General features: G+C 36.4%; 1 protein-coding gene across 1 annotated transcript; it reads right to left on the bottom strand.

Moving 5' to 3' along the window:
- Positions 1-523: 523 nt before the first annotated feature.
- On the bottom strand, positions 524-769 carry LOC101582840 (40S ribosomal protein S29). Its single transcript, XM_012512758.2, has one exon. The coding sequence runs from the start codon at positions 735-737 to the stop codon at positions 567-569; it is 171 nt and encodes a 56-aa protein (XP_012368212.1). The 5' UTR covers positions 738-769; the 3' UTR covers positions 524-566.
- Positions 770-12,277: the final 11,508 nt, after the last annotated feature.

Below are 12,277 nucleotides of genomic sequence, written 5' to 3' on the forward strand. Positions count from 1 at the left end.
AGTTTGCAGACCAAAAATTAATGAAAAATTATTTTGAAGACAACATTATATGATATAACAATCATTACTGAGTTTGTATCATCATGTTTTTTTGAAATTGTATAGTGTTTCTAATGCTTTTATTATTATTTTTATTGTCTTTAAAAATACTTCAACCTCGCTGGGTGTAGTGGTACACACTTCTAGTCCCAGTGCTCAAAACACTGAGGCAGGAGGATTTCCATGAGTTTAAAACCAGCCTGGACTACACAGTGAGTTCAAGGTCAGCCTGAATGACATAGCAAGACCTCAAAACACGGAAACAAACAAGCAAACAAACTTTTTTTAGTCTATAAATTTAGTGTGTTTGATTTGTCTCATAAATGCTTCAGTTATCTGTTTTCATAATCAAAATTTTCTCAAGTTCTTAATTCTTACAAATCTAAAATAAAATCAACACATGTTCTAAGACTGCAAAATTTAATATTTCTTTTTTTTTTAAATTTTTATTTTATGTACAAAGAGTTTGCATGGTCTCTTTCATTGAGCATCAGTATGGCCTGGATAATCCATCGAAGGAAGATCACTTAGTCCAACTTGATGAAGCCGATGTCCTTCGCGTACTGACGGAAACACTGGCGGCACATGTTCAGCCCGTATTTCCGGATCAGACCGTGTCGGTTCGAGCAGACGCGGCAAGAGCGGGAGCCCTGGCCGAATTTCCTCGGGTGGCTCCAGTAGAGTTGCTGGTGACCCATGTTGCTTCCAGGGGTACAAGGAGGCAAAAGGAAGGAGCCCAATATTTCTTAAGAGAAAGATGCCAACTAAAATTTTTTGTTTAAGTTCAGTGTACATTTTAAATAGTCTGAGCTGCTATTTGAGCAGGTCAGATGTTTTTACCAAGGATAAAACTCAAGACCTTGCACTTGCCAGGCAGGAACTTAAGTCTCTGAGCTATCTCCCTGGTCTTAGGCCAAATGCTTTTAAAGATATACACATATAAAGCCAGTGTGAAAATAAATATTAATGTGAAGATTTTAATTCTCTTAAGTATTTCTTTACTTAATATAAAAATATTTCTGGAGCTTAAAACTACTCATTTAGGAAACAGTTATGTGTTCAAAATAATGGTAGAGACTGCAAAGCAATGATGGATTTTGGCTAAGACTGTACTTTTGTTAGAGATACTGACTGAGATAAATAACTGTGATTCATAGTCCTAAATATGTTAAATGCTTAGACTTCCCCTTTCATTTTTTTTGTATTGGTAAAATCACCTTAAAATTCTCCACATTTATCACATCTTTAACATGGTGCCTAAAAGATAAACTTGAGGCTTTTATAGGCAAATAGATGCAACTAGAGACCATACTCATAAGTGACATAAGTCAGACCCACGTGTGCAAGCATTGTATTGTCTCGCTTGGGTAAGAACCTGAAAGTAAATAAAATCTGAAAGGTACAATAGATACTGTGAAAGGGAAAGAATCTGTTCAAAGGGAAAGAAAAACTGGGATGAAGGAAAGGACAAATGAGAGAAGGAAGGGGAAAAGGTATAGTTATGTATCTACACAGGATAGCTTGGATAATTGTACTGCTGATTTCTGCTGGTTTCCTGCAAGGAGCAGTTAATGCTTAATTTTTTTCTTCTCCTTTTTAATTTCTTGTAACTTTCCCCCCTAGTTTTGCATGTTCATATCTGGGAATCTAGACAACTAATTTGCAAATAACATTGTGCAAAACCACAACCATTGTCGAATTCCTATTGTTTAGTGAAATTCTGTATCATTTCTATTTTGTTTACCATTTTGCATTTTCTTGAAAAAATGCATGGGGCTTTACAAACTGGCTATTCTGTAAAAATGTACTTAACTAATTATTCATTAAACATTCTCTGTTTAAAGCAGTTGGGAAAATATTATTTCCTGGGAGAGCCTTTGCTCACACTAGTGCATTAAAGACTTTTGCTAATCTTATAACAAAGGCATTTTTTTTTCTCTTGGTTCAACCTAGTATTTCCATAATTAAGTAAGCAACAATCTTTTCTCTCTATCATCACTGTTCATACCCCTCTGGGCTGGAAGGAAAGCTCAGGTCTGTCTGCTCCTGTCTGTTTTCGTCACTTCAGTTCAGACTATTGTTGTCCTCCTCCTAGATTAGTCTGTTAGATCTCCTAAATAGCATCGCTGCTGCTTTTCTTTCCTATTTGCAATCTGATCTTTAGATTCTCTGTGTGTGTGTGTGTGTGTGTGTGTGTGTGTGTGTGTGTGTGTGAGAGAGAGAGAGAGAGAGAGAGAGAGACAGAGACAGAGAGAGAGTTATTTATAGCATCAGTTATTAGTATTTGAGATAGTTAGGTTCATACTGTTTAATTAAAGAGTAAATTTTGATCCTTTAGAGTATACTGCAGTAAAATCTGAACACGTGGGGAAAATACTGACTTTTAAAAATCTTTTATGTATTTATTTATCTGGTACAGGGTCTCACTACGTAACTTGGACTTGTAGTGATCCTCCTATCTCAGCATCCCAGCACTGGGATTACAAGCATGTGCCACCTAGTTTCAGTAGCTGACTCAGCATGTGGTACCAAGGATCAAATCTTGTCAGGCAGGTGCTTAGACTGCCAAGTTATCTCCCCAGCCCAATACTTACTTTTTATTTGGATAGAAAATATAATGTGTGAAGAGGTCATTAAGAATTCTTAAATATATATTAATAGTAAGATTTTATTGTCAACTGTATGTAAAATTGTGAGTTTGAAAATATACTGCAAAGTGTTAGGGATCACATACTACTTGTCTTCTTCTACAAACAGGATGGCCATCCTGTTTGTAGCAATTTATAGCTCTTTAATTTTCTCCTATAATGCTTCTTTGGAAATAGCATGTTAAGTAAATAAAAATCCCCCTATTGATAGAAAGAACAAAGGGTGAAGCAATCTTGTCTATTTGGCTGTTTCATTACCTTCCAACTTGTCTTTGTCTGAGATCTGAGTCCTTCATTTGAACTTCATGTTGTAGGCCTTCCTTAGGTATTACATTCCAAGTCCCACAGTGCTCAAATTAAGCCAGAATAATTGCAATTCTGTATGTTCTACATATTGCTCTTGTAAGAAAATAAAGCAAAAAGCTTCATGTAGCCCTTTTTGGTGTTTCTTGTGTCTTATACACATGTATATACATTATAGAAATAAAATTCTGCCACCTTAAATTTCTCCTCATAGGTTAAACATGATTTTCCTTTTTTCCAGGAGCCTTGGAATAGCTTCTGTTAGAGGGTAGCTGCTGTGATTAGAGAAGGAAACAGCACCGTGCCTGCCATTTGAATAAGGATTTAGTGAGGTCTGTAGTGCTGAGCTAGTCATAAGAGAAGCTTGAAATATACATCAAAGGGAATTTAATCTAGGCAAAGCTAAAAATAAAAAGGCCCATTTCATGGAGACATGCTAGTTAAAGAAATTGAGGAGTGTGGAAAAGGGACTTATCTGGAAAAAACAGTCCGAAAAGAGGGGACATAAAATTAGCTGATGATAAACAAAACCCAAGAGATTATAAACCTCAGAGGACTAGCGTTCGTGGAGAAGCAGTACGTACTAATTTTGGGCTCTGTTTGCTTTAGCTCTTTTGGAAGGCATCAGTGTTCACTGATGACTAGAGCTTTGGGATTCAATTTTTAAGAGGGAACAACTGTGATCATGACATTGGCATTATTGGGACCCTCACTGAGATCATGGGAAGCATCAATGATCATAATATTGCTGTCACTGTGATCCTGGAGCATCCACTTCTCATTGAGAAGTGTGCATTCCGTATGCACCATTTGCTCAGTTAAGGTTACTATGTCCCTGAAAATTCATATGTTGAAACCTCATCTTCAATTTATACTACATTGCAAAAGGAAGATAATTCAGTGATGAGGGTTGGGCCCTAAGTACAGGGATTAGTGCCTTTTTATAAACAAGAGTCCTCATTCCTATCCCCCAGGTGAGCAACAGGTAAGAAGACTGATATCTTCAAGCCAGGAATTGAGCCTACAGTAGACATGCAATCTTCTAGTATCTTGGACTTCCCAGCTCCTAGAATGGTGAAAAGTACCCATGTTGTAATAAATATTTTTGTTATCCTAGACTAAGGGATGAAACCAGTTAGCATATGTTTAAAGCTAGCTATCTTTTGTTGGAGTTTACCACTTACAGTTATTGGTTCTATTCTTTGAAATCTCTATTTTCTTAGGCAGATTAAATCTCAGTTGTATGGCTATACACAATACCAGAATTTCAGGTAGTTCACTTTTTACTGATCAGAATATTGATAGCTAGGAGAAAACCTATATTCTTGTTTGAAAAAACAGCTCAAAAATGCAAATTAAAACAATAGTGAGTTTAATCTCATCCCAGAAAAAAAAGGATAACATAAAAAGTCAGCCAATGCCAAATGTTGGAGAAGCTGTGGAGAAAAAGGAACCTTTCTGCACAGTCGGTGGGTATGCAGAATGGTACAACCATTGTGGAAATGAGTGTGGGGATTCCTTAAAAAGATAAGATTGGAGATCTCATTCAAGATAGCTATTCCCCTCCTGGGTATTTTTCCCAGAAGAACTGAAAGCGTCATGCCACAGTGATATATGTGCATCCATGTTTGTAGATGCACAATTTGTTATAACTAAATCCTGAAAAAAACCCAGATGCCCGTCAACTGAAGAATGGATAAGGAAGATGTGGCATTTTTACAGAATGGAGTGTTATTCAGGTAAAAAACAGGCTAAATTTGAGTATTTTTTTGGTAAATGGTTGCAACTGCAGAACATACTCTTAAGTGAAATAAGTCAGACCCACATGTGCAGACATCATATTGTCTCCTTAGTGGGAGAACCTGAAAGAGAAAATGGAATCTGAAGAGTACAACTCACTGGTAAAAGGGAAATAATTTATTCAAAAGGAAAGAGTTACTGAGCTGAGAAGGACAGGACAGGGAGTCAGGAAATGAGATACATCTATGTATGTAAGCAGGATGGTTTGGACAACTGTACTCTGCATTTCTGCTGGTCTATGGAAGGAAGAGTTAATGCTTTAATTTGTTTTATCTCCCTTTTTTCAATTGTTTTTTCCTTTTTTTCTTAATTTCTTAAACATTTCTTTCATTTTTTTTTCTTTCTTCTTCCATATATCTGGTAATATGAATAACTGGTTGGAAGACAACACTATGTATTACAACAAATACTGTGAAATTCATATTACTTTTTTAAGTGAAAATCTGTATTACTTATAATTTTTCCTGTTTTAGTTCTAATTTAAATTCTCTTTAAAAAATAGAAAATCAGCTCAAAATGCAGGTTATGCTGTTGGCAGCTCAATGTCTGCATTTCTGTACATAAAACAGCTGCATATCCCTCAGTATGGAGGGCATTTTAAGTCATAATACGAAGAGTGAGCTCACTGTACATAGCTCATGAGCCACTCATTCAAGTAAAGGATTTTCTTTACCAGATTTGTTACTATATGTTGTATTTCTAGCACAGTTCTTTGGAGGCAGCCTTTTGTGATTATTTGGAAAATGATGTGTCCAGGACTTCCGAAAATAGAAGATGCATAATAAGATTGGTAAGGGTCAAGTTTTGTCCTTTGGATCTCCGTATTCATTTTCTTTAAATAGTTGATCACTAGCAAGTTGAACATACAGTCATCCACAAGTGGAGGACCTCTAGTGAAGTTTCTAAGTACTTGTTCTGTGATTAGACAAGGGAACAGTGCTGCAGAGGTATGTGACATGGGAAGTGTACTCTGAAATAAAATTACAGTTTAACAAAAGTGAGTTTCAATGCAGTTCTCTATAAATTTGGGGCCAGAGTTTAGGATACCACCACACTTTTTGTTTGAAACTTCTTGGAGTATTAGCTTTGGTAATTATAGCTAAGATCATTCCTTGTGAAATACATAGAATACAACATAAATTCATTGTGACAAAAATAACCAAGTTTAAACAACAAATATTCTGGTATCAAGACTAAGCATCTTTATCATTATGTAAGTATTTTTATCTATACTACAATGGCAATTGATATTCATTATTGTGCATATAAAACATTCTAAGATAAGGTGCTGAATTAATAAAAGTTAAATTATGTTGGACACAGTTTTGGAGTTGGTGTATTTGATTGCATTCTTTTGGCAACTGATTATTCATGTATGGTGTATGAAGTGACTCTCATTTTCCCAGAATAGAGCCTTATGAACAGATTGAGTTCACAAAATATATTTGTATATCAATTTGTTCAGAACTAGGAAATATGTTTCTATGAAAACAATGTTATATTGTTTATACAGAAACTTTCTTGTATATCTATTATGTGCCAGGCAGTATAGGAATAAAAGAAAGATAATGAATACACCCTCAAAGCCTTGTGCATCTCATGGGACTGAGAGATAAGGAACCATGGGTGAATGTAGTAGAGTGCTGTGGGACTCAGACAAAAATATGTAAATCATTATAGGGACCAGGAAAGGTTTTCCTTGGAGGAAAGGGGTCAAGTAATATTAAAGAATAAGTGCATATTAGCATATTGATTGTGTGCAGAAGGAGGGTGATTCATGAGGAAGAGACAGCTATGTGAATTCACAGTGGCATGAAACAGTAAGGTGTGGCTAGTATTTGATGTAGCCAGAGCCCTTGGACTACGGGCTACAGAAGGATAGCAAGCTGTATGTGTTACTTGAAAGCTATTGACAGCTTTTGGCATTTCATCCACAGGGAACAAAATCACTCTGCTGATTCTCTGTAAAGACTATTTCCATAGCATGATAGAAGGTCAAATGAAGGAGTATTATCAGATACAGGAAAGGCAGGTAAAGGAAAGGGAAGTGTCCAAGGTTGAAGTGGTGAGACCAGAACTACAAAGAGTCATATAATCACCTTCATGTGGGCAGCAGCAGTCTTCTGGCTTTTGTTTGCATCTTACTATCTGCAGAGGGTCAAACCTAGCTCTTGGAACTGGTTTAGAAAAACACAGCTCTCCATTTCCACCGACTTCATTTCCTGTTTCCCTGTCATTCTGGGGGCTCATATCCTCTGTATTTTTCTTCAGTCTTCCCCAGACATAAAGCAAAAGCCATAATCCTTAAGAGAAACAATCTCCCTTGTGTGAGGGGAGAGAAAATGTGGGATGGGACTTAGGTCTTTCACTCCTCATACCAAGTTTCTGGGCCTGGGCTTTGCTGGGGCCATTGTGATCGCATAAAGCTGCATAACTTAGTTCCTCATTGAATGTTTGGGGAACGGGGGCTAAGACAAAGTTCAGGGTAATTCTGTGTTAGCTCAGGTGGTGACAATATCATTTATTGAAATAATCTATGCCCCTCTCCTGTGAGGGGGGTAGAAATATAAATGCAAGGTAATAAATTTGATTGTAAGACTTTGGGGCATTCAGGAGAGAACCCAAGAGTGGTTTTATGGTGCAAGAGTTCAGGAGAGATGTGGCTGGTGAGGTGGACATGGAAGTCATTTTTATAAACTGTGTGGCTGAAGATGTATGTACAGTGACATCAATTCAGTTAGGAGACTGATCAGAGAAGGAGGGATCAAGAAAGGAGACGAGGAATCCAAAGTTTCAGAGGGCATTCTGAAGAAGCTTTATGGAGATGGATTTCCTCATCAAAACAGAAGGATGATAAACCCACCCTAATTCAGATATTCAAAATATTTACCTTGAAGGAATGAAATTCAATTTCAAGACACTGGACAGTCTTGAGACCCTGATAGAAGAGACTGTCCATAGCCAACATTGTACTTACTGTGGCCTCTAACATAAATTATGAAGTAAAATTAAGATGTACAAAAAGTTATAAAGCAATAAATATAAAAAGCTCTTCAAAGATCATGTTTGTTTGGGGAGCAATTTTGCACATTAGAGTCAGAACAATTTCAGCTAAACTGTAGATAAATATGCCAAAGAGAGACTGCCGAAGTTCAGAGAATTCTGCAGAATAAATTCACTCCTTGTTAAAATGTTTTGTTCTGACAGTCACAGTCTAGCATGAAATATTCTGAAGTCAGCAATTGTCAAGAAGCCTTGCATTCTGAAGGGCAGATTTCTCCCTGTCAGCTACAGCAGAACAAAGTAATACATAATGAAAAGAAAGCAAGGATAACAAAGTTTTCCTTGAGAGAGTTGTTTGTGGAAATTTTCTGTAGTCTTTGTTATTTGATGAAAGCCTTTTCTCCAAGTAAACAAATTTATACGGCTTTATTTACCAAGAAGTTTGACCCTTTGCCTGAACCAAGAAGTATAATTTTTACTGAGGTGAGAGTTACCTCTCAAGCCTGTTGCTGTAACCTGGGGCTTTCTGATTTTAGAAGCATTTGCCACACAAGGGTAATTCTAATAGGGACTAAAAGAAAAATATAAGTTTTTTTTATATAAAACTTGTAGCAAGATTTATTTCCATTTCCACATATTTCAATATGTATGCTTAAAGTGTAGAGGCCTGTTTTTTTATTAATTTTATTGAGAAACAAATAGCAATGAGACAGTTTCACAACCAATTAGTAGGACCGTTTCAATAATTAATACATTGCATATTGATGTATTCATAGTGGTTATTCATAGTACAAGATACAGACATGATATCCTGTCCAATCACTATTAGTACAAATCTTTCTTCTCATTGAATTAAGAGAAAGTAGTTATATATCCATCCTAACTATTTTGTATATACAGATACAAAACGGTCCTTCATTTATATCCATTTTTTGTTGTTGTTGTTGTTGTTGTTGTTGTTTAGTTTTGCCAGAGATGGGTATTCCATAGCCATTTAAATATTGTAGGTGCATGAATTCAGCAAAATATTTCAATATAGTCCAGAAGTCTATCATAGTAGTGGGTTATCTGTAGGACTGGCAATGTCAGAAGTTGTTGACTTGAGCCTTTTACAGCTCAGCATATTAATATGGCTTTACTTTTTATACCTCATTTTTATACTTTTCTGCTGGATGGCTAAGGCCAAGATAGAGCAAGGCCTATACAAGAAATGTAACTTTTGTATCTGACAAGGTCAGTCAAATCTCCTCAGGATTTACCCTGAAGCCCTGTAGTGCAGTTTGTAGATCCTTTGTCAGTGTCAACCATGTGAATGAGTCATGGCCATTGCTTCACCAATTTGCTCTCTGTGAAAGCCTGAGAGAATGTTTTCTCTCCATGTGACTCTCCTTAGGCACACTTTGTCATTGACCATATTGCTCTGTGGCCCCATAATCTCCTTGATCAGAAAATTTGGGACACAACTGAGTTACATGATGTTACAGTACAGGTTCTCTTATGTTCTGAGTCTTCACTGACCTTGAAAGGCTAGGGCTGTCCTTGCAGCTCTTCTTTTTCTTTAATATTTGGTCTGCAAACTGAAGCTGTTAACCCTCCAGAAGAGAAGCCTAATGATATAATTACCCTATAACATAGGCAGTTGAGCTTAACCTCACTATCTGTTTGAATATTAAACATCTTAAACATAGCATGGAACAGGTATTTTTCCATCAAGCATTGATATGTTAAACTTTAAATCCCTACAGAATGTGAAGAAAAAAATAATTTAAAAAATAGGAATAAACATTTACATATTTTTACACATAAATTTGGAATCTAACCATATACAGCATTGTTGCAAGACAGTCCTATGAGATCAAAAGCTATGTACTGAATCATCTACATAGAAAGCTAATACTTTATAATTAATATGAACATTTTATTTTTTTGTTACTTTTTTGTGGTGCCATGCATCAAACTCAGCACCTTGTACTTGTCTGGCAAGCACTTATTTTATTTTTTTTTCAATAATTTTATTTAGAAACAAATAGCAATGAGACAGTTTCAAACCAAACTAGTAGAACAGCTTCAATAATTAATACATTGCATATTGTTGTCTTAGTGGTTATTCATTGTACAAGATGAAGACATGATATCCTGTTTACAAACACTATTAGAACAAATCTTTCTATAGCAAGCACTTATTCTACTGGGATATCTCCTCTGCCTGTGTACAATTTATTCAATAGCCTGTAAGATTTCTAACTTTTAAAAAATCACTACTTTGCATATTTGAAGGTATATATGACTGAGCCTTGTTCCATATTGTTTTATCTTTTGATTTTAAATTTTTCTTCAATCATATTTTATTGGTACATGTTATAGATACATAATGATCACATTCATCAAGAGAATTTATACCTGTGTGTTCCATACTGTTGAATAATAGGATTTAGTACTTCATACTGCATTACTTAGCATATAATATTCTCTTTGGCAAGCTGACATCCTTTCTTCTTGAGATATGACCAGCCCAGGGAAACACTGCTGACATTAGGCTCTATTCTGCTGATGCTACACAAAACTGCAGGATTTAAAACATGGCATTGCTCCAGAAATATATGCAATTTTTCATAGACAGCACAAAGTAGCACAATAAAAAGTCACAGCTGGTGTAGTTGTCATCTTATTTATCCATTCATGTCTTTATCACCATGACATCAACTTCTCAGATGCTCCTGTAAACCTAGAATGCCATTATTTATATGGGCTAAGGAGTTAAAGCAATCCCTCCAGTACAGGCTTGTGATTCAGAAATACTCATGAGTTGATTGCTTAGCACTTACAATGTATTTTCTCATTGAAAAACTGTACTGTAAATGAGAATTATGTTTCCAAGCCTCTAACCCATAATGCAGCTAAAGTCTTTTTCTTTTTTTTTTTAGCTGAGTTATCTTTATATATTTTACTTTTTCTTTTTTTTTCGGAACCAGGGATTGAACTCAGAACCTTGCACTTGCCAGGGAAGCACTTCTTCTACTGAGCCATCTCCCAGGCTCCAGCTGCTAAAGTCTTAAACACACACACTAAATACAATATATGACAACACTGTGATGTCGCTTTTTGTATGTGTATGTGTTTTAGGGAAGGGTCTACAGCGTGTTCAGGGTGTCACTACTAGATCTGATTTATAGTGATCTGCCTGTTTACAGCCTCCCAAGAGCTGGGATTACAGGTGAGCACCACCATGCCCAGTCTCAATAACCATCCCAATGCACTCTGGTGGTGGGGCCTGCATGGCAGGCCTGGGGGATTGAATCCCTGGACCCTGAACCTACTTGCAGGTGCTTTAATCTGCTGAGCTATTTGGCCAGCTCCTGATGTCACTTTTTAAGTACCATAAATTGTATGTAAACATTAAGTATGTTGAAAATTGAAAGAATAAGTTGACATTTTCAATATTAATAACAAGTCAGGTATTTACACGTACAATGATTTAACTATGTATGTACATAATTTATTGACATAGTTCATGTATGATAAGACATACACTAAAGTGAGAATAACAATAATTAGATTAGATTAGATAACAATAATTGTAGCATTCTGTTCTGTCACCCAAGGAGCTCTGCAGTCCACCTCCCTAGCTCATGCCACACAGTCTGTAAATAACTAGGACATGCTAAAAAAGATGCAAACTTCTGGATTACCAAATGGCCTGTGGTTCTCCCTTGGGGCTCTTGGCATTGATGCTGAGTCTAGATGATAAAGGATCACAGTTCCTAATTTTTGAAAAGCAGCAGAGCTGGGCTTCAAACTTTTCCATGTGTGAGCTGGTTTCCCAAGGCCATGTTTGTCTGGGTAGGTTGCCTGCCTCAGTCTAGTGCTATGTTTCTACAAAACTGCAGTTTCAGAAAAATGAAAAGGCAGAGGGTGACCTATCCAGTGCAGGCAGGACACATGGGATAAGAATTAGTCTGTGTTTTTTTTGTCTTAATCTTACCCTTCTTTAAGATGTCATCTATTTTATTATCTCCTTTTCTTTCAGCCTCTTTGGAGATCACCTCCCTCCCCAGAGCCCTGTGCCTGTTCCTCCCTTTTAGATCCAATGCTTTCTATTCTTGCAGAACAGTGGTCATACTGAGACTTCCACTCAGTGCTTTCAGGAGAAGTCTATTAAGAGGCCAAATATGATACCACTTTTACCTCTTAGCACCTATCAGTCTAGCTGTGGAAGAAAAGCCATGATATGGGAAACCCTTTTGTGTCTACAGAAAGCTTTAATGGACAACCATCACATAATTTTTCTTTGTACATTAGCAACTATTCCTATTTTTGTAAGGCCATTTTTAGTTCCTAGCCATGTATTAGGCTAATACCAGTCAGAGATTTTTTTTTTTCATTGTGGATTCTGTCTTAGATTCATGGATTTCTGTTTTTCTCTATAGATTTGTGTTTCTTTCTTTCTCTGTATTTCTGAGAGCCAAAAAATGAAAGAGTCACGG

This window comes from Octodon degus, unplaced genomic scaffold, assembly GCF_000260255.1.
Source record: "Octodon degus isolate 3935 unplaced genomic scaffold, OctDeg1.0 scaffold00270, whole genome shotgun sequence".
Taxonomy (NCBI): domain Eukaryota; kingdom Metazoa; phylum Chordata; class Mammalia; order Rodentia; family Octodontidae; genus Octodon; species Octodon degus.

Excerpts from the sequence above, each read along its gene's own strand:
- LOC101582840 (XM_012512758.2), bottom strand. The coding sequence starts at position 737 with ATGGGTCACCAGCAACTCTACTGGAGCCACCCGAGGAAATTCGGCCAG.